The sequence below is a fragment of the Aythya marila genome (genome assembly GCF_965140915.1).
Source record: "Aythya marila genome assembly, chromosome: 2".
Classification (NCBI taxonomy): Eukaryota; Metazoa; Chordata; class Aves; order Anseriformes; family Anatidae; genus Aythya; species Aythya marila.
Genome location: NC_139043.1, coordinates 90,955,422 through 90,978,473, shown reverse-complemented (window position 1 = coordinate 90,978,473; position 23,052 = coordinate 90,955,422). Strand labels below are relative to the sequence as shown.

The 23,052-nt window shown below is 43.4% G+C and overlaps 2 protein-coding genes across 4 annotated transcripts in view; both read left to right on the top strand.

Annotated features, from left to right (window-relative positions):
* The first annotated feature begins 1,244 nt into the window (after positions 1–1,244).
* FRRS1L (ferric chelate reductase 1 like) lies at positions 1,245–8,492 on the top strand. Its single transcript, XM_082752675.1, has 5 exons — positions 1,245–1,494; positions 2,594–2,678; positions 3,160–3,298; positions 6,468–6,714; positions 7,174–8,492. Exons 1-5 carry the CDS (start codon positions 1,251–1,253, stop codon positions 7,344–7,346), a joined length of 888 nt encoding a protein of 295 aa, XP_082608801.1. The 5' UTR covers positions 1,245–1,250; the 3' UTR covers positions 7,347–8,492.
* An 11,269-nt stretch (positions 8,493–19,761) lies between these two features.
* TMEM245 (transmembrane protein 245) overlaps positions 19,762–23,052 on the top strand; it is a 93,189-nt gene continuing 89,898 nt past the window's right edge. For all 3 annotated transcript variants that reach the window (XM_082752935.1, XM_082752934.1, XM_082752936.1), the window contains exon 1: positions 19,762–20,395. In XM_082752935.1, coding sequence (XP_082609061.1) covers positions 19,826–20,395 — 570 coding nt within the window. In that variant the 5' untranslated portion in view covers positions 19,762–19,825. The remainder of the gene's footprint in view (positions 20,396–23,052) is intronic.

The window sequence follows — 23,052 nt, the reverse complement described above, 5'->3', positions numbered from 1 at the left end:
TTGCACCTTATTTTTTGCCCCTGTGTGGCCGTTCCTCTGTTTGGGGTGAGAAATCACACACTGCTCCACCGGATGATGGAGCATGCAGGTGGGAATTAACATCCTCTGCTAGATGCACCTGGGCATACTCCGGGACTACAAGCGACTGCTCAGCCAGAAGGAATGAGCTCGCCCCTAATGCAGCCTAGATCTTGGGAAGTCTCAGCACACCACCAAAAAGTAACTCAGTGCAGTCACCGGTATTAAAAAACGAACGATGCAAATTGAGGGATCTTTTAATTTTCTGAGCACTGCTGACCACGGCATGTTCTTCAGTATCCCCCTCCCAAACCCAATGTTTTTCAGAGTCTCCGTTCAGCCTCTTAGAAGGGGAAGCACCGTCATGCATAACGAGATAACAAAGCGATTACAGTCCTCACCAGAAGACAGCAACCCAGCCCCTGCAGAAGAGCACAGGGCTGGACAGCCGTCGCTTCTCCACGAACCCACAGGTAGCACAGCAGGAGCACCAGCAGACCCCAGACTTCCAGCCACGAGCCCAGGGCTGATTGTAGGAGCCTGGGGAAGGCGCTGGAGACCCAGGCAGGGTTTTGCTCCTTCTGCCTGGCTCGCCACACTCATGCCATCGCGTTACGCGGCGTGCAGACGGGACCAAGCACGGACGCGCGGCCGGACGGGGAGCAGCTGGTGTTACCTGGGGTGGACGTTAAGCCGCGGTGCTCTGCGATCCCGTCTGAGAAATCATGGGAAAAATGGACATAAATAGGAGAGAAGGAAACACCACACTAGACAAGATGATGACACAACACCGTAACACCACAGCGCTCGACAAAACACAACTCCACACCACACCAGGACACCGTAACACCACATAACACCACACCACAACACCGTAACACCACACCACAACACCATAACACCACATAACACCACACCACAACACCATAACACCACACAACACCACACCACACACCACCACACCACAAGCCCTACCCCACCACCCCGCGCCCACCCCGCATCTCCCCGCCGGGCCGCCCCTTTCCCTCCCGCGGGAGCGCTTTTGGGACCTCCCCGTCCCCTTCCCCATCGCCCCCCCAGCCCCGGGGCGGCTCCCGGCTCCTCGCTGCCCTCTCCCCGCTGCCGGTGCCGGTGCCGGTGGTGGTGGCGGTGGCGGTGGCGCAGGAGCCGGGGGCGGCCGCCCCTCACGGCGCGCTCGGGCGCCGCCGCCTCCCCGCCCCGCCGCCGCCGCCATGGCGGAGCGGAGCCGCGGCGCCCGGCGGCTGCCGGTGCCGCTGCCGGTGCCGGTGCCGCTGCTGCTGCCGGTGCTGCTGCTGCTCCTCACGGCCGGCTCCGCCGCCAGCCCGGCGGACGAGGGCGGCGGAGGGCGGCGGGAGGCGGGCGGCGGGGAGCCGGGCGACGAGGCGGCGCCCCACGACTCCTCGTACGGCACCTTCGCCAGCGAGTTCTACGACCTGCGCTACCTCTCCGAGGAGGGTGCGCTGCGGGGACGGGACGGGGCGGCACAAAACGGGACGGGACGGGACAAAACAGGACGGGGCATGGGGGAGCCGTGGGGAGCGGGGCTGGCGGCGGCGGCGTTGTTCAGCACGAAGGCCAGCGCCCGCCGCCATCTTCTGCCCGCCGCGGCCTGCGCGGCGCCTGCGGGGACCCCACGGCGCGGGGACCCCACAGCACGGGGACCCCCACAGCGCCCTCGGGCACAGCCCCGTCCCGCCCCGCTGCTTGTATTTTGTAATTATTAAGCTGATCTTGCATGTGATGGGGTTTGCATGTGGCTAGGTGTGTTTTGTTTTGCAGCTGGGTAAGTAGAATAATATATATAAATGTCAAGGGGGATGGATCAAAAGCTAGCATCTACAAGGCAGGAGGGGAAGGGTCCTGTTTGCAGGCGTGTCGGTGTCTCTTCAGTGCATTATTGTAGAGCCCAGAGTCATGAATCCCTCAGTGTCTGGCTCTTCTGTGTCTTAGTTCACAGGTGGTTGGTTGCAGGCCATCACCACGGGCAGTTCCCTATTTTGATACTCCTACCCTCTAATGCACTGAATATTTTATTTACCTTTGAAAAGAGAATGTATTGTAAGGAAAATGTATTGTGAGGTCCTTTCGGCATCCATTCCTACAGCTCTGAGTCTGGTGCCCTGGACTTACTCTTACTACCATCATTTGTGGCTAAGGAGTCAGACTTAGTTCTCTGACAGGTTTCCCAAGGGGTCTAGGAGTGCACGACGAGCTAGCTCAGTGGAGATCCCTGTTCATTAGCTGACTGCCCCACTCTGTGTTCATGCTGCCATAACGTGACGTTGTCTGTGAGAAACCTCACACCCTCACTGCAGCAAAGCCATGCTCCAGCATCCTTCTTCATTGCAAACCTGAGAAAATTTTGTTTTCACTCCTCTCTGTTACACTGGTATCAGGACCCTCTGGCTGAGGGATTGTGCCTGTGACAAAGTAGTCCTGTGTCAATACAGCTCAGTTATTAGCAAAGTAAATGCTATCGGAACCCTTTCTCTTCAGTGTTACTGCTTTTTACGCCTTGTATTTTATTTGGTAATGGTTTGTTCTCATTATACAGGTTACCCGTTCCCTACTGCACCTCCTGTGGATCCATTTGCAAAAATCAGAGTGGATGACTGTGGAAAAACTAAGGGATGCTTCAGGTCAGTCTGAGATAAAAATGCAGGTACCTTTACGTTTGCAAATGCCGACTGATTGCAATTGAGAGCTTGGCCAATTTTCTATATTCATTAAAAAAAAGAAGTCTATTATTTGAGAACATACTTTATAATTATGGACTACATTATTTGAAGAAACAATTATTTAAGTATATACGTCATGGCTACAGACTAGACTGTTTAATGTTTCTTTCATTTTCATGAGGCATTTACAAAACAAGGCCTCCGAAGGACTACAGAGTGACGATATGCGTAATTAATTTATTGCCATAATGATTAAATGTTATATATTCTTACTGTAAAAAAGTAATAGTTGCAAACAATAGTACTACTTCAGTATAGCATAATAAATGTTTTAATGTCATTATACCAAAATACATTCTTTTAGATTTTCTTGCAGAAATATAATCAACTCCATAGCAGCAAATTGAAAAGAAAGGTTACATGCAATTCCCATTCCCTTTAGGTATGGTAAACCTGGATGTAATGCAGAGACCTGTGACTATTTCCTGAGTTACCGGAGGATAGGAGCTGATGTTGAGTTTGAGCTGAGTGCAGATACCGATGGCTGGGTGGCAGTGGGGTTTTCTTCAGACAAGAAAATGGTAAGACTCTTTATGTTGACAATGTACACACTTTCACATGCTATTACACAAATGGTTTATATTTTATCTGTCAGAGACAGAGCATATAAGGAGAAACTGACTTGCTGACAACAAAGCACCATTCAGTAGCCAGCCGGGAGCAGGAGCCAGGTCTGCTGCCTCCCAAAAGACTGCCTCATCCTTACTGACACGTCCTTTCCCTTCTTAACGAAATATTATAATAGCATTTTAGGTTAGCTCTGACTGTCCAAATGTTACTAGCTTTTGGTCTTTTTATTAGAAAAGCCCTCAGACATAAGCCAACTCCTGTGGGAATGTCCTGTTGTATTTTATTTCAGTGTTACTTGCGCAAAAGGTACATCCAAAACTAAATAGCAAATAATTTTATTCTTTAGGAAATCTTTCAGAAGTACAAATATGGATTTCACTGCTAAACTTTGGATTTTGTTTTTTTTTCTTCTTCTTTTGTACCTGTGTGTTGTTCCAGGAAAGCCACAAAGGTGTGAATAAATGGCTGCTACTCAGTTATATACATGCTCTAGAAAACAATCTTGTTAAGATTTCTTCTTCTATCTCTCATGGATTTTACTGTGTGTGGTTTTATGCATATTCTTTTACTTACTCTTTCATTCAAAAGCGTTATTTTTCGTTGTGTTTCACTGAGCAAAACAGGAGCATGTATATATAATGTATGGATTGTAAAAATAACTGAGCAATAAACATCATAGAATCACTGAATGGTTTGGGTTGGAGGGGACCTTAAGGACCATCTAGTTCCAATCCCCTGCCATGGGCGGGGACACCTCCCACCAGACCAGGTTGCCCAAAGCCCCATCCAGCCTGGCCTTGAGCACCTCCAGGGATGGGGCATCCACAGCTTCTCTGGCAGCCTGTGCCAGTGCCTCACCACCATCACATGTTTTACTATGCTCTTTATAAAATGTTTAGCATAAAAGTGCAGTTCATAACGTGGGTGTGCTTGTACAGAAACGCTCCTGAGCATATCAGAAAATACTGAGTCTGTGTGCTATATCACGAGTCAGAAGAGAGGAGTGTTTTATGTATAGATGGAAGCAGTAGTTTGAAAAAGGACAGCTTAGAAGTCCTGAGCTAGGAGCCACAAAAAGCAAAGTGAAGATTTGCACTGACTTAACAACCTTTTGTCAGACCCAAAATGAGAAATAGAAAATGCAAGGGTAGGTGCTTTTCACTCATTAATAACTATGCCTTAGTATGATGCTGCAAATAAGCACAGCAAGGATAGCAATCTTCTGTGTCATAAAGAGCAGTTCATGTTGTAAGAACCAGTTCATGTTTAATGTGAGGAATAATTTTATAGCTAAATTTTGGGAGGAGTTTAGAGGCCTAGAAGTGCAAGTATTCAATAGGATTTTCAGAGCAGCTCAGCAGCTTTAAAGTTTTGGCCTCAAGCTGTCAGAGATCATTTACCAATTTGTAACTCTGATGTACCTGCAATAGATCTGCCTTGCCACCGCTTTAAAGCAAAGACACTGAACTTCAGTAGTTAGACAGACTTTAAAGAGATGATCAGTTATGAGTATGATTATCAATTTGTTAGTGTTACCTTGGCAAGCTTTCTGTCACATCCCTCACCCATCCTGTGTAATGCAGTATTTGGTGTCCTGGGATACACAGACTTTCCTGGGAAAATGACTTTCCATCGAAACAGCTTGGCTGTGAGAAACGGGCTGTACCTTGGAGGCCCTAATCCAAATGCTGTGGCCTGGATAGAGAAGTTCAGGGGAAAAAAAAAGTACATTGGATTCTCAGTAGATTTTTAAAAAGTCCTATGACCTATTTCTTTGTCTCAAATACCATTACGTTTTTGCACTTGTAGACTTCCATGCCTGCTGAGGTTCAAAATGATTTTTTTTCTTTCCTTGTGAAAAGCTGTGAAAACTCTTTGTACTTAAAAATGAGGCATTGGTGCTCAGAGGTACAACATGTAAACGTGGCAAATAAGTTATGGAAAGCAGTGACAGGCTCAGGACAGAAGCTGGAAAGGTAGCCTGCAGCAGTACTGAGGTGCAAAAAGTGTTCAAGCATGTGTTTTACCTAGCTGTTCCCTTTTCCCTTCACTTTCAGCATGTCTTTTACAAATTTACATAGGAATAGTTGCACTGCACCTTTTTCCTTATAACAAAGAACTGAGAGATGGTGCTCACGAGCATTGATTGTGTCATCAGCGTGTCCTATCACAGAGGTTTTTGGTGTAGAATGAGGACCTGCATTTAACATGGTGCAGATCCCCACAGCACTGGCATTCAGTGAAATGCCACACATCAAACTTGCACGGTGTTTGGATGGACCTTGACACAGGGGCTTCTACAAGATAGCACTCCTAAAATTAATGCTAATTCTTGAGCGCTCCACTATGATAGTTACCGTGAATAACTGTTCCAATAACTGTATAATCTTTCTGTGAATGACCTATAGGAATAATTGGCTCACTTCTTTCTGTCCTTTCTTTGGTTGGTGGCCGTGTATGTTATGGGGAGAAGCACACGTCAACTAGCCTTTCCTTGTCTTGTGTGGTATTCTCTATTCTGTCACTGTTTGCTGAACATTTTGTGTTTTCTCTTAAGATAGCTGAGAAGTGATATTCTTGTAAGTGAACATGACAAGAGATTAGAAAAGACAGACTGTACTTGATGCTATTATTTGCCCAGACTGAGTAGATTCATCTCCTCTATCTTACTAAGTTAGATTGCTTTTCTGTCCGTGATGTTGATGCAGTGGGTTTTGCACACAGCAAGGGTTCAAGGCTGCCAGTTTTCCTGAAGCAGGATCCCAGAACTTGACATGTTACAGAAGAAAACAGCCTTCTACCGGTCAATTAATTGTGTGATGTCAGGGCAATACCATGTCTACAAATAGATTATGTGTGTTAGGTTGTTATGGATCTTAGAAAGATCCAGAAGAAAATGCAGAGGCAGTAAGGGTAAGCATATATTAATGTTTACTCTGTGCTGTTCAGTCTAAATGAAGAAACATTGCTGGGAAAAGACTATTTGTGTATATATAACTAAGAAAAAGTGAACGAGAGTCCTGTGTCTTTGTTTTTAATAGTTGAAATTATGTACATAAATGAGGAAATGCTCTGTGAAGCTCTTTGTTTTCCTTCTACCTAAATGTTTTTACCATGTAGGGAGGAGATGATGTCATGGCTTGTGTTCATGATGACAACGGAAGAGTCCGAATACAGCACTTCTATAATGTTGGCCAGTGGGCTAAGGAAATCCAGAGAAATCCTGCCAGAGATGAAGAAGGGGTTTTTGAAAACAATCGTGTAACTTGTCGGTTCAAGCGTCCCGTGTATGTTCCCCGAGAGGAAACGATCGTAGATCTGCACTTGAGTTGGTACTACCTGTTTGCATGGGGTCCAGCCATTCAGGGTAAGTCAATATCTGTGTTACCAACAGCTGAGGTACCAAAATATGATAATGCCTTTCCTCATTATTACTAGATCCCCTCCTTTCTTAATGAACTAAAATTATGGCAGCATCGGGCTTACGAACGGATAAGCAAGAAGGTGAGCAAGCTGGCAGATTCCTCCATATCACATTTTCTTGGCTATGTAGCTATTATCCCCACTCCCCAAAGCTAAATTTAAGTAAGGATAATTCACAGCTGGAAGTTCTGAATTCCTTTGAGGGGTGTTTATTGTTTACTTGAATTTCACTTATTTTATTCAGATGTTTAATTTCAGAAATCAGAGAACTACTCACTGACAGTGTAACAGTGCATGCTCCTCTAGGTTTGGAAATTACTTGTCTTTCTGCCTATTTCTTTGACAAAGTTACAGAAAAAAAAATGCACCTGACATTATTTCTTTCTGCCCTTACCTATTAAAGGTTCTATAACTCGTCATGATATAGACTCACCACCTGTATCAGAGCGTGTGGTCAGTATTTACAAGTACGAAGATATTTTCATGCCATCAGCTGCCTATCAGACCTTCTCTTCTCCATTCTGCTTGCTCCTCATTGTTGCACTGACCTTCTATTTATTGATGGGAACCCCGTGACCTCTGGAAAGTAGCAAGGATTTGTCAGTGAAAGTTTCTCAGGATGGACGGATACACGGATGGATGATGCGTTTTTTATTGGGATTTATATCACACCACCATCATCATCTCGCTGCTTTTGGACATAGTTAGCTTCTCAGAAGAAGGAAGTAACCATTTCTGAGCGGCAGAGTGGTGACAAATCATTTAAGAATAATCAGTGAACAAGTAGGACAATGTTTTCAGTGTTGTGACTACTCGTTTAAAGAAGAAAAGACTTTTGTAAAATGAATGTGTGTGTGTGCACGCGTGTGTGTGTGTGTTTGGGAGAGGTGTCTGTGTGTGTGTTTAGGAGAGCCTAGTGATGGACGTCTTATCAAGTAACAAAATTGCCTTCCATACTGCTCCCAGAAAGCAAATTTGGGAAAACATTACAGTGCTGTTTGGTAATTCTGGTGCAGACAGAACAACTCCCAGGTGCAGTTTCTGAACTTAAGATCAGAATACTGACACTGAAGTTTAAAACCTAACCTTCAGTAATCCCATTTTTTAATTTATTTTTTTAATATTTATCAAGGTTTTCTTGCTCTGGTACTTTCCAAGACTAAACTTGCATAATCAAGCATGAACAGGATTTTTCTTCAGTAGAGAAGAAGCGATGAATGTCTTCATAACAATAGTTTCAACACCCTTCCTGAAAATAAAGGCTACTTCTTTTATGAGTGAGATATGAAGTTATTTAAATAAGGGGAAGGGAGAATGCAGTTATTTAAATTCCCCATCCATAGGAAAAACAAGTTTAAAACACAGAGAAGTTCCCAACAAGCCATAGGATATCCTCCCAGTGAATAAACTCCTTTTTTCTCTTTTTACGACAAAACAGTGATATTGCTGACATGTAAATAATGTTTTTAAGTAGTTGTGCAGTAGTACCAAGAAATCTGTTTTTTTTTTTCCTGTGTTGTATGCCTGTATATCCTGTTCATGTTAAAGATGAATATGGGCAGCTGATGCGTGCTTATAAAGAAATGGAAATATAAGAGATTATTTGTAAGGAGAGATGGGAATTAATAAAAGGATCGGTATCTTTAATTTCATCAAATCATTGCAAAAATGAAGTTACTGTAGAAAAAGATGGTCTGAAGAGGAAATACACCAGAAATTTTATCACCAATAAATGCTGTAAAGATGAACGCTAAATCTTATCAAACTGGAAAGTGTCAGAATGTATTTTATGAGCCATGTAAAACTCTGAAAAAATGTGAGTTTGTGTGGAGATTTTCTGTACTTCGTTAGCAGGAAGTGTATGACACATCCATGGAGCAGCTGAATGTGCTTGGATAAGGTTGCTTGCTTACTTCCCAACTTGCATCATTGCACCAAAACTCTCTCTAATGTCGTGTGCTTGAGGACTCTAATGTAGGAGCTGTTAAAATACGCAGTGGACCTCCTTTGTATTTTCGTTGCTGCATAGAGTGTAAAAAAAGGAACTGGCTTTGCTGGGTTTGCACCATTATTCACAGACTGAGGCTAATAGACATACTTTTTTTAGGCTCTGCATTCTTGAAACCTATGCTTTAAGTATTTAAAAATAGGTTTGAAAAGGAATTTGTCTCCATCACAACTCCCTTGCCCCCATTTTAAAAGAAAGCTTACTTTGTAACATGTAATACTTGCATTGATGTCTTTAAGGAGTTGTTTGCTTAAAATTGCTGGACCTGGAGTTCAGGAGGGGAGAGAGGAATTCAGAGGGAAATGAACTTGAAAAGTGTATACAGTAGCTTACTTAGTATAAATTACCTCTTGCAAGCTGAAAAACCAACTCATTATCTGATAAAATATTTAGTGGAAACCACCTGATGGGGAAGGTCAAGCTTTGGACCATCATGGCTGTAAAATTTGGGCATAAGAGCGGCTGAAGCAGAGAGCTGAAGTCATGGTTAATGAGTTTTATATTAAGCAACCAGCTGAAGTGAAGAAATCTTTCGGGCAAATTCCTTCTCCTTTATGCTAAAGTGTAGGCAGTTGCGGGAGCTGAGATAGCACAGCTCCTTCGCAGAGATTGCAGCTATTTAAAGTAGCTTCAGGGTTGCTTTAGTTTATGGCCTTGTAATTTACTGGTTTAGTTTCAGGCGTTTCCCTGATTACCCACTAAAAGACTTAATTTAATAATCGAAAGGTACTGAAGTACAATAGAAGCCCATTTGGGCTCCTCTTCACTTCTTTAACACAGTGCTGGATGCAAGGCAGCCTGGCTGGACCCGGGCTCAGAGGTACGTTAAAGATGACAGTAATGATACCACGGTAAATGTACAACACACACGTGGAGCTGCTTTCCACTGCGAGGCAGCCCACTGGGAGTCAGAGCTGCTTCAAGGTTGAAAGTTCAGGGTCTAAAGCAACAGCGAATTCAGAGCTGAAGCACAGCCACTTACGGAGATACCCAGTGCACAGCAGAAACTGCTTCAGGCCCCAGCTGTACCATGTGCTAAATTAGGGGAGAATTACAGTTTCTTTCTTTTTTCTATCCATTTTTTTTTTTAGGGTTACTTTTAAGTGTGCTGCCTGGTGGCTTTGTTGTACTTTCCTCTTTTTGAACTATAAGCAGAAATGTGCACTTCTAAAAAAAAATCTTTGACCCAAACTTCAAAGGACCTAATTAGCACTAATTAAGCGTCTCTAATCAAATGGGAGGAAATAAAAGTCCACAACAAGAAGCAAGGCAATCTGTTATTTGGCATTTAAGTTGATGATTGAGTTTAGCTTTGTTACTACTCTCCAGTAAACTGTTCTAAAATTTTAGGTACTACTTCATACATCTGAGAAAAGCTACAATTCTTTCTCTAAATGTTTTGCAGAAAGCTTAAGGAGAGCTGAAAATACCAAATTAGAAGCAGGAGTTGGGGTAAGGTGTTTTTTTTTTTTTTCTTTTCAGTGAAAAAAGTTTATTGTATTGTGGTACTTTGAGAGTCACTCTTCAGAGTGGAAAAAGCAGGAACACAAATCTTGTACAAAGAATGTGCAAGTATTTAGAAATTAGTATTTGGGAGTAAGTATGAGGACAAAAATGTAATAAGAGAAATGAAAAGGCTTTAATTCAATGGTACTTAACTTTGTGTGGTACCTGCTGTCTTAACATTTGAGTGGGCACATTAACTTGTCATGGGAAGTGTTTTGTTTTTCATGTTTTCTTTCTTAAGACTGAAAAGCAGGATTGATCCCTGCTGTACCAAATCACTAAAAAGCAGCTTTCTTCAAAGTAATTTTAAAGTGAATATGGCATTTCAATTCCTTTTTTTTTGACTTCTCTATTTAATGTGTACCAATATAAAACAAAGGAAAACGTCTCCCTCAGAAGAAAGCTCCTTCTCCAAATTAAACCACTTCTAGATTCCTTATGGTGCCTACTAGTAAGCAGCAGCACATTTAGAAAACGCTTTAATTTTGAGAGGGAGAGTGTCTTGCTGCAGGGTGACCTAATACAGAAACATAAGGTTTAGAAAAGTAACGTTTAGAGTATGGTGGCCTTTGGAAATTTGATTTTGAATGTTAATTAGAAAGATAATTAATTAGAATGATAGCACTGGAAAAGACCACAAAGCACTAATTAGCAGGCTTGAGTATATTATTCTTTCCACGCGCAGCAACATTCAGTTGTGACCATTGCATGTGACACTAAACATGATCCCACCTTCTGCTCCCTCTGTCCACCTTGCCTGTAAGGTATACATGCTTATAAGCTATTTGATAAAGAAATGAGATCCTTTGTGACAGTGCTTCTCACAAAGGGGCTTTGATTTTTGACTGTGGAGTCTGATAGGTACTCCACTACAAATAGTAAGTTAGGCATGAAATTAGTGAAGAGTAGGGTAGGGAAGAGTAAAATAAGCAGAGAGGACAGACCTTTATAAAGTTTGTTTTCCTTTGGTGGATTCAAATAACTATTTTTAAGTATAGTTGAGATACCTCTAGATGCTGATTTGGCTTTTTTCTTCCAAAGAAAGCCTAGCAGATTTTAAAATGTCACTGGATACAGGGTGAAGCTTTCATCCGAAATCCTCTAATTATAAGGGAATTGCTCTGTTTTTGAAAGAGAATATATTGATTAGGCATTTTGAAATCCCTCTGAGGCCTCTGTGTCCTTATTGATGGATTGTGTTTGCAATTCTTGGACAGCAAGAAAATAAGCATTTATAGCTGCCTTAATCTGATGGAACCTCCCCAGGCTGGGTTAAATGTTGCCAAAGGTTGTGTTTGGCACTGACTTTTCCAGTCTTTAACACAAGAATTAGAGAATAACTGCAGTGTTGTGCGCATCAGCACACTGATGGTAGCTCTGAAGCTGGCTTGGGGCTCCGTATCCTGGGGCTGGACGAGGAAGAAAAGCTCTTCGCCTGTCTCCATGTACTCAATGACTATTGTGAAGTGGAAATAACCAACAGCATGGCCCATCCAACACCAAATCCCTTAAATATGTCTACCTTCTTTTGCCAAATTGTGGATGATATTCCTACTGTGAGTGCCAATGCCCAGTTTTCCTCTGAAAAGATCTGTCCTTGTTGCTAGCCTATGTCCTGTACTCCTTCCCACAGCTGCTGTGTGCGATTTAGCACCTGGATCCTGAGAAGTCTTAGCCCAGCTGTGAAGAGGAGTTAGTGGATAAGGAGGATGGAAACACAGCTGTCTTCATGATTACCCAGGTCATGGTTAGAAATCTGTGCTGTGGACATTACTCCACTTACCTGTAAGTAAATACTGCTGTAAGCTGTAGGGGGAGGAAAGAGGCAGGGATCCTCCCAAATCTTTTTAATTATCCTTACTTTCCTGTCCCTCTAATGCACCAGACATTTAAAAACCCCTTTAAAGAGAAGTAAATTGTAAATTCTCCTTTTGTGGAATAGACTCTGATTTCTAACCTTTTCTTTTTTGGGGGTGGTGCTGGAGGTTTGCACTGTGCTGCTCTCTAGGGGCAGAACTGGAACTTATATCTGGTAGCTTTTTACCAGCATTTAAATTACATTTTGTGACCCCTTGGTTTACCACACTGATCTGTAGCAGGTGTATTTTAATTTTTTAACTTCTCCACACGGTTTCCCCAGAGAAAAGCATTCAGTAGTAGCTTTAGGAGAAAGGAACATATTTCACAGAGCGAATTACGAAAGGTCTAATATCACTCTTTTCTACAGATGCCTATTCTAAAAGTGCTAATATTTTATACAAGGTCCAGAGCCTTAAATTTGTGGTAGGAGTAGAAACATTTCAATATTACAGTTGTTTTGGTGCTTCACAGAATTGTGCATGTGCTGCACACCCTGCATGAACTGGCATCCTCCATCTCAGCCCTGATGCCACTGCGTGAAGAACAGGTGGAGCTGTACGATGAGGCAGAGGCAACCTCCAATGCTTCAAGATAGAAGAGTGGAGAGTTTGTTAGTAAGGCTGAAGGAGAAGGATGGGTTGATGGTTACGTCAAACTTCCCGTTCGTGCATGACTTTGGCTCTGCCACATGTAAATCACATGAAAATACTACTGGATATGAAAAGGTGCGGAATCTGACTTGAACAAGACTTTAACTTTTATACAGGTCCTAGCTGTGTAAGGGATGATGCGGGCAGATGGTCAGATTCATACCTTGAGATATGTACTCCCAGGGAACTTCAAGGCTTGAGCTAGAGGCTTGATCTTGCCCTTAAATTTAGAAAAAACACATCAGGACCATCCGCACAGCAGCAACAGTTGGCTGCTGCACACGTACCTGCTCACTGGGCATTTTGCAAACTGCTTGGCCGTGACAGTTCAAGTCTCAGAAGGTGGGAGCTCTAAGTCTTAACAGCTTTCTTTGTCCATTGTCTCTTTCCCCTAATTAAAATTTCATTATCATTATTTCTGTAACAGTGTGATAATGCCTACTGCAGTCCTTCCACAGCCTGCCCAGCTCAGATGGAGATCTAACTGGAAGCCTGTTGATGGCTGTAAAGAAAATCTTAATTTCCTGAGTACAAAAATTAATCAAAAGAAAATCATTTATATTTATTTACCATATGCCAACTTTTCATCGCTTTTTTTTTTTTTTTTTTTTCTCCTTTCTAGCTATTTCTGTGCAATTTATATGTCTGATTTTTTTGCAGATACAGAATAAGATCTAGGTAAACTTCCCTTTTCTTCACCTTCTATTAGTATGAAAAAAATCAATTGGGTCACTTTTTCAATTTTACATTGAGTTTGGTAAAACTATTTGTGTGTACTCTGTAATTTAACTTCTCTAATTTGGACTCAGATAGTGAGGTAAAATCAGTGTAATTTTGAAATGTTAAGGAGGACTTATACAGCTTGTGGAGTCAATAGATGTGAAAAAGCAGACTGAACAGGTATTACTTTCTTTGAAAATCTGTGATTGCATTGGCAATAGCAAAGAATCTGCTGTAAGGAAAAGGGCAGATTTTTATCTTTTCTTGGATTGCTAAATAATTTGAATTGTACTAATTTCTAACTTGCTTCCATGTCTCTCACTGAAGCAGGGATGTTCTCTCACTGATGTGAGGTTGGAGCATATGTAGAGCTTCACCACCCATGTTTATAGAAAGGCTGCTTCTCAGGATAGGCTAATTTTGATCTGCATTTAGAGTGTATTTAGGAACGTCCTTACAAGGTGAAATTTTCTATGGCACTTTTAAGAAACATTCTCTAAAGGTATTTTAAAGAAATTGGATTTTTAAAGAACTGGATTTTTCAAAAGTACCCAACAGCTGCAATTCTTTTATGGCTTCAAAGCCTACTCATGGCAGTGAACGTTTCATGGCGACTAGCAATTGCAGAGCATTACTGAATTTATCCTAGAATGGCTCGGGTTGGAAGGGTCCTTAAGGAGCATCTGGCTCCAACCCCCTGCCACGGTCAGGGACACCTCCCACAGAGGTGTCTGGAGTCCCATCAGAGGGACTAGAATTTAGTCTCACAGCTCTCTCTTAAGCTTCACACCTTTTGGTTCAATTTCATGAGATGATAATAGTAGAGGACTAAACTAAAGGAAAAAATCACCTAGATTCTGTGCAAAGGAGTAAAAACATCCTTGCTGATTTTTCACAACAGTGATCTGCAAAGTTCATATTCATGAAAATTATTCTTCCCAGACTTAATATTTAGGCAGAGTAAATTTTTTAAATGTATTAGTGTGTACGTGTGCAAATCTGAAAAGTATAGAAGGCAGTTTAAAAACTAAACAATAGGCTGTACTTTCCAACAACAACAACAAAAAAGACAGAATCTTACATGTTCCCTTACTTGTAGGTGATATTTTCTTCTGTATCATTGTCCAAAAATATATGCAAACCTGACATGTTGCCTACTAGGGTATTATATTTTCATTTTTTCATGTACTAACTTTTGTTGACTTCTTCGGTACAAAAATCAGCCTCCCATTATTTTCTTCTTTTTTTTTTTAAATAAGATTAAAAAAAAAAAAAGGCAGTTCAAGAAGTAAGAGAAATTATGTCATATAGAATATTAGGATAATTGGAGAGAAGACACAGATGTCATGTTTCAAATCTAGGAGGAGAAAGGCTTATTGTTTAAACACAAAATATTATATCTGCTTCAGAGATATTTGGAGAGCAATGTTTTGTTTTTTCAGTTTTTCATAGCTGGTGATATGAAACCAGTGATAAAAATCAAATTGAAAAAACTACCGCAATAATCTTCTCTTAAACTGGAAGTATCACTCAAATTTTGACACGGAAAGTCTAAGATGAAATTCCAAACCTATTAACTTCATTGGGAAAATGGGACCGTGATACTTCTGTGTGATGCCCCCAGCCTTCATTTAGGGAGATAAATTTTGTTAACATATTTGAAGCGTGGTGAGTTCTGTTTAGGTTAAGACAGATGCCTGGTATGTCTTGGTATTTCTGATTAATATATCCTGAGGTCTGGTTTGCCTTAACCTCTTTGCAAGTAAGCAGACTGTCATAAGTGCATTAACTCTTGCCACTTGGTGTTGTGTTACGTAAAGTGAAGCTGAAATGTCAGCTGTACCTTTTGATTTTATTCAGTGCTCTCAAGAGTAAACTTCAATCTAACATACATAGATAAAACACACAAATAAGCACTTTGTAAGTATAGTGTTAGCTGGTATTCTGCCTTTTTGTAGGCTCAGTTCTGTCTGCCAACACCCAGCATCCATTTGAAGACGGTGAGCTTTTGGCTGGGTGGGAGTGCCGAGCTGGGGCTTTGTAGTCCAGAAGTAATCATCAAACTTATTTATATTCATGCAGTAGTCTTTTTGAAAAAATAACGCTGGATGAATAGATAATGAAATTGTGGTGACCTATGGGACTATTTTACAATCAATGCATGCCCTAAAATACTGCTTTGTAACATCTGTTTTATACTAAATGTTGGTGTTAAAGTGAGCCTTCTTAGCCATTTGACAGTGACATACAACGATATTTATAAACCTGTTATAATAAATGCTTTTTTAGTCTAAGAAAATGTGTGGTATGGCATTTGTGAAAGGGAGAAAAAGAAGTTCTCTGTGAGGCTGAAGTCTCTGCTGCTGCCCTGTGCTGTGTTAATAATTCCTTCCCGTGCCATGGGCTTGAATTTATCCTGCGTAATTCCACGCAAGTCAGTGAGACTGGTCACAATAGCAACTTAACAGACGTGGGAGACAATTTTTTTTCTTTCTTTCCACCATCAGAATTGCTGTGAAGCTGTAAGTAAAAGCAATCGTCTGTATCTTAACAAATGAAGTAAAAAGAATGCAGGGGTTCCTGTGGTGACCTCTGCTGTGTGTTTGTAACTGGTGTGATGCAGCTTCAATCGTGATAACTATTTTAAATTGGGGTGTCCTGCTGTCATCGCTGCCCCATTGCATGGCCAACCAGAGCAGCTCCTGAAGTGGTGAGAACAGGCTTTTGCAAAAAAAAGACGATGAAATTAAGCTGGAGATTGGAAATGGGGAGGGGAGGAAGTCTCAGCATTCAGCAAGCAACAGCAGCTCTAGAAGTTTCTCAAAACGGGAAACTTCAATTTCCAAGATCTCTCAAGCTTGGGTATGCATTTTAGCTCTTTGCTGACAGGCTGAGAAGAATTGGCTCAAGGCACCAAGAAATACAGTGCTTTTATGGTGTGTGCTCTGTTTGTGTATGCAGTATTGCTACCCTGAAGCTGCAGCCTGCAATGCAAGAAAGGGTGGGTCTCGTTAGCATCTCCTGCTTGTGCACACTCCAAGTGGTCATGATCAACAGTCCTAGATCTTACTCCACGTTGCACCATGTAATGTTTGATGATTACTAAGGCATTTTGTCACAAACTGGACAAGGCCAAAATACCCTTCTGTCACTCAGGTCGGTGTAGATCCAGCTCTTGTTCCAAGCACACAGCTGCCATGTGGGCTAACCCTGAGAGATAGTGCTCTAGATCTTGTCCATCCCAGATTATTAGTGTTTTTGTGTGCTGGCCCACTGAATGCACATCTTTTTGTTGATGCTGTTGACTGCTGTGCCTTACCACCGTGCATTTGATTCCCCTCATTAACTTAACAAGACTCTGCCCCGAATAGTTCTAGTGCTACGCACTGGTAATGCCATTTACTTTAACAGAACCCTTGAACAAAGTTGTTTCCACAATGCAGTCAGTCACTGCTGTAATCATTGGGTATTTCCAGACCTGCTGCTCCTAAGAACTGGCTTTCATTTTCTTTTCACCACTAATTTGTAAATCATATTTAATTTGGAGTCATCTTACTTTAACAGTCAATCTGGTGAATCTGCATAAAAGATTAACTTTTTCCTGTAGGCTAAAATACAAAGGTATGTGCTGGTCACCTAAAAATACAAGGTTTACATCCAAATGATGAACTTAAAGGGCTACATATATTTTATTCCCTTGGTCCTGCTCTTATTGAATCTGTAGTGGTTTAAATATTTTTTTTTCACTCATCTGAAGAGATTACTTTTCTATTAAACTGCGGTGAATTAATGAAATGAGATTAACCCCAGCTGAGTGATCACAAATATTGAGCTATACAGAGCTAAAAAAAAAAACAGCAAAGAGTTCTCAAGACTTATTTTCCAAGTGTACAGGCTAGTGCTGACATCTGGTGGCTTTGTTACTGAGCTATTGCATAGTTTCCTGTGGTTATTACAGGTATAAATCATTGTTAACTTGCTGTTGTCTGTCTGCCGTGCTTCCTGGCCACCTCAGCATCCCATGTTTTGGTAGCACTTTTAAGGCAGCCTGGAACTTGCAGCTGCACAAGGAGTGAATAAGAACTGTGGGTGGGTGCCTGGAATTGTTTGGGAGAAGACTCAAACAGCTTAAATTCAGCACACACACAGTCATAGGCACTAATGCAGCAGCAGATGGAAGTGAGAAGCTTACTTATTTGCTAGGTAATGTTTCACTTTATATTACTCTATATAACAGAGCATCAAGGACCATCGATACTTACCACATGGGTACTTTTAGGCACATACATGTTTTCTGTATTGCCACAGAAGAGTTCCTTTTCCATTATTCCTGAGATGCACTGTATACCTATGGCCATATGAATGCCAAAAACACAAATTGTCAGTGCAATTTATACCTAGTTTCCCATTGAATCTAAAATCACATTGTACTTCAACCTTAAACAAGACCAGCGGTTCAGGCTGCAGGCACTGTTTGAAATCTGCTGTGGAATTAAGTTTTCAGACCTTTTAGATGTGTTTTGTGAAGATCCTCCCTGAGCTGTCACCTCAGAGATTGCTTCCTGATATTTATCTCCCTGTTCTTAAGTGTTTGTGTTGCAATATGTGAGATACACATGAGATAGCAATCTTTATCTCATTGATTTTTCTGTTTTGTGTTTTAAATTTCTGGTGTATTTAGTTGTCTATAATGAACAGTGAAATACAGTTGGATAGGAAAGGCTTTCTACAGTAGGGGCCAAATCCTCAGCTTGTGGAAGTCAGTATTTATAGCCTCACTCAAGTCAAAGAGGTGACATTAATTTCTGTTTGTGAAGAACATGACTGCCTGTGTCTGTTAAGAAGAATCAAAGGAGTAACGATGTGCCTATGAAGATTCGATTTGCCAGCATCTCTGTGTATCTAATGGAAAGATTTGTATTCTCAACTCTCCCCCTCTGTAAATCTCGGCTGACACTTGCTAATTGAACTTTAATGCAATAGATGTATTATAATGAGCCATTAGAGTCTCTTTTTGGCATGCTTCCTCCTGTCTGCAGGAACCAAAGAGAAAAGGCTGGGGTAGCGATGTGCGCTTGTTACCTATTTCAGCGCCCTGCCAGAAGGTAGTTGTATTTGATCAAAGAGCTGTGAGTGACAGTATCATTTTCAGGTGCAGTAAAAGCTTCTCTCTCCTATGGACAGCTGCTCGTAATGCATCATTCCCATCAGGATCAAACAAGGTACCCGTAGGTCTCTAAATGCCTCAGTTGCATGAAATTAAAGTCCTTTGAACTGGCACACAGTTTGCTTGGCAAAGGAAAACAGCTGCGTGAGCTGAGAGGGCCCTCTGCAAGCAGGAATGGGCGTGTAACTGGCAGCAAAGCCCTCGCAGCATGGAAGAGTAGGGACTGCGAGCCAAAAGCTCGCAGAAACTGGCTGGGTCCTGCCCCACCTAGAGCTGCAGGACACAACACATTACAGCAAGTGTGGGAAAAACCGGAGTCTTTCCCTCCTGGGCCGATGGGACAGATAGGTTGCAGCACTCCTCGGCTGTCTTTACTGCTCTGCCTTTAAAAATGGCGAAATAGTTTCCTATTTTATATGTTGGAAATGGTTGTGCTCGGAGTAATTTCAGCCTGGGGGTATCTACAGCATACCAGAAAGGCTGAGGTCCTGGTGGACACAGGTCTACCGTGATGTTATGTAATGTTAAAATTGTATGTAAATATTAAATTCGTAAATCAATTGGACTTTTTATATGTTCAGGGGCATGCACCTCTGCAATGTGTCGTAGAGAGGGACGTGCATTTCTTATTCGGAAGGAAAGGGGAAGATCACCAGGGAGGCTTCGTGGTGGCATCACCGCTAGCTTCAGCAGCGGGGTGAAGGCTGCTTGGGGGGTGTGAAAGGAAAACTGTTGGATTGTCGGGGGTCTCAGCACTCAGCAAACTTAACTCAGAACAAGCATGTTTATTGAGGCTTTCGGACTGTCTGTAAAACATGAGCTGTCGCCCTCACAGATGGAAACGTGCCTGCTGCACGCCAGAGGTGGGAAACCTGCTCCGCCTCAGGAGAGGGCTGTGAGGGGGGGGGGGAAGGCAGCGCACGGAGCGCTGCCTCACAGCGCCACAACCGAGGGCTGGAGCTGCCAAAAAAAAGCCAAAAAGGGGCCGGAGCGGCCTCCTCGTGTGGAAAAAAACTACATTTCCCGGCACCCTCCCTCCCCGCAGGGCGGCACTCCGGCCCCGGCCGCCTCCCCGCGCCCTCGCCCGAGCCTCCGGCGGCGGCGGCGGTGGCGTCGCCCCCTGGCAGCGGGGCTGCGGGGCGCCATGGCCGGCCGCGGGGAGCCGCCGGGGGGCCGGGGGGCTGCGACCGGGACCGGGGCCGGGACCGGGGCAACACCGCGGCTGCCGCTGGGCACCCCTCCGGGGGTGCCGGGCGTGTCGCTGCCGCGGCTGGAGAAGCCGATCAAGCAGGCCTTCTACAACACCGGGGCGCTGCTGTTCGCCGGGCTGTGCTGCGGCGCCGCCGTGCTGGTCTACTTCATCCTGGAGGCCTTCCTGCGGCCGCTGCTCTGGGCCGTGCTGTGCGGCACCTTCCTGCACCCCTTCAAGAGCTCGCTGACGGCGCTGGGCCGCCGCTGGCTCGGCCGGCTGCAGCGCTCCGGCACGCCGGTGCTGCTGGCCGCCCTGCTGCTGCCCGCCTGCTTCGCCAACTACGGCGTGGAGGCGCTGGGCCAGCAGGTGCTGCGCCGCCGCCGCCTGCTGCTGCTGCTGGGCGCCGGGGGGCCGCTGCTCTACGGGCTCTACTGCCTGGGCAGCTCGCTGGGGGTGCAGCTGCTGCTGGCCCAGCTCGCCTGCTTCATCTGCCAGGGGCTGGACTACTTCAGCAGCCAGTGGGTGAGGAGGGCGCGGGGTGCTTTCGGGGGGCTGCGGGGAGGTGGGGGGGTGTGGAGGGGCAGCCCCGGTTGCCCTGGTAAAGGTGCGTGCAAAAGGGTTTTAAAATGTCGCTGACTGAGGTACAGCCCGGCCAGCACCTGTGTGTCACACCCAGTTGTGAGGTGCCCCGAAACCGGGGTAATCCAGGGGAGGTTTTGGGCATGAGGTGGCTGTAGGCACTGTGAGGAACTCGGGCAAGATACTTGCAGGCTTCCAGATCTGCACCCATTTATTTACTTATTTCTTTCAAGTACCAAGCAGTGCTGATGCAGTTGGAGTGCCAAGTGAACCTGTGTGGCCAACTTGAAGCTGTGTGGCCAACTTACAAGTGTGCGTGGTGATAAGGGGGATGGGCAGAGATTGCTTTGCCTTCTGTTCCCCTCAGTGCATAGAGTAAAACTCTGCTGTAGCTCATCCTCGCTTTGTTATTTAGAAATATTTAATGAAAAATGCGAAAAACCAACCCCCAAAACCTACATATCTGAACTAAGTGGCTGTGTGAGAGCAGAGTGGATCAATAAAGTTGTACTTTTCTTATGTACCGATGTGCTGTTGACACGCTCAGCTTCCTTGGTGTCCAAGGCTTTTTAAAAGCAGGCTTTTAACGCTAGACTCTTCTGCTTTAAAAAGCAAACAACACCCCAGAAACATAACAGGGACAGAAACCTTGAGTGGAAAGTGACACGCGTTTATTTCCACTTACACATGGAGGTAAAACCAAAGAACTGGTTAAAACTGATTCACCTATGTGGGCAAGAGGGAGAAACTGCCAGGAAATCAATTAGCAAACTTATCAGGCTTGTGACTTTGGATTTGTGTGTGTGTGAATCCTAGTTTTATCCCCCTGGTGGGGCTAGTGTATGTTGAAACCTCAAATGCAGCTTTGGAGGTTTATACCAGGAAAGAAAAAAAAAAAAAAAAAGCAGTTGTACTCTGAAGTGGTGTCATGTGCTGGGAGATGTCAGGGGAGAAGTGTTTCTGGTCTGCTTTGTCCTCAGGAGTATAATTAAGACTGAGCAGACAAGACAGGCAGTCTCTCTCATTCTCATTTCGTTAAGAGACAAAGGTACAAGCTTCTTCCCTTTACCTTCAGTGAAGTGGTGGAAGAACATGAGCATGGCTTGAAGATTTAGTTAGTTGCTGTGCAGTTTATTTGATAAGTTTAAGACTTTTCCTTTGGATTCACGTACCTGTTTAACAGATCCAGTGTTACTAGACTATGTGACTTGGCCAAGTCCACTCCTTTATTCAAGCTCACTTAATTAAGCTATAGTTACAGCTGGTAAATAGAAAACTACCAAAGGAAGTTGTGCTGATTTAGCCTCATGACTCTGGTTGTAGTGCGCTGACGGCTGCATGCTCCGTGCAGGTTTGTTTAGCAGCATTTGATCCTTCAGCTTCATGTTGGTGTTTCTCATGTGACATTTGTGTTCACTGAGGTGCTCTAAGATCTTAACTAGGCAAAAAAAAAAAAAAAAAAAAAAAGTTCCTAAAACTCTTCAGACTTAAGTTGTGAAAATTTGAGTTTATATCAAAATAAGTAACCATGGGCTTCCTTAGGCAAACCAGTAACCAGCTAAGCGAGCTGCCAAAATCTCTTTCTAGGACACTATATGAGAAAGAAACTAAGGTCTTCCTTTGGTAAATAACCTCAGCTCAGCCTGGCATCATCTATGCATTTTACAGTGTTTTCCTCTTCCAGTTTCATGAATTTTGCCGTGACTCGATTTGTATTATCTCAGAACTGCAGCAGGGTAACTTAATTTTATCCGTGCTGCTGGGGAGCCTTGAGCTGGGTCGGTTTGTGGCATCTGCTTGAACTGCAGTTCAGCATTGACAGGCTGTTTAATTTCCGTGTTACTTTGCAGGACCAAGTTTGCATGTCTGCATTCTGCTTCTGAGCCACACAGGAGTTTTGCATACTGCACGTCAGTTTGCTCCATTGTTCAGTTCTTTCCTGGGACCCAAATTCTCCATGGCTCCTTCTTTGTGGTATCCTGCATGAAAATTAGATCTGTTTTTGTTTGTAGATACTCTGTGATAAGCAAAAGTAATGGTCATCTCTTTTTTTTTTTTTTTTCACTGTTTCTTTTAGCAGCCAGCTAAGCCAATCCAGATCTGTGTTTTGAAATAGCTGAATTCACAACAACTTAATTAACATAAGTAATTTTTTCCCTTTTGCAGTGAGGAGTACTTTCTTGCCAGGAATATAATAAATGAAGCATTTATTAAAAGTGTAAAGGAGACAAGCAAATGCCTGTTGCTGCGTGGGGCGCCTTGACCGTGAGAGCAGCACCTGAGTAGCAGCACACAGTAGTTTATGGCAATTTTTATCTTGTGAACTACAAATGTCTGTGCTCCAGCCAGCCACAGTTCTGTCTTGCAAAGGTGTAAAGTGCCTGTGTCCTTACTGGGAGCTTTGCACCACCTGGAAGGCTTGTGGAAAGGAAGAATGTGCACAGTCCTTGTTTCCCTTTCTGATTCCCTCTGGTGTACTAGGTAAGCGAGAGGGTGCCTGCTAGTAGAATTTGACTGAGAACAATTACGCTTTTTTTTGGGTACCAGTTTGGAGTTTCCTGCTTTACAGTTCCTGTATCTTCTTTGAAGGAGGTTGCTCA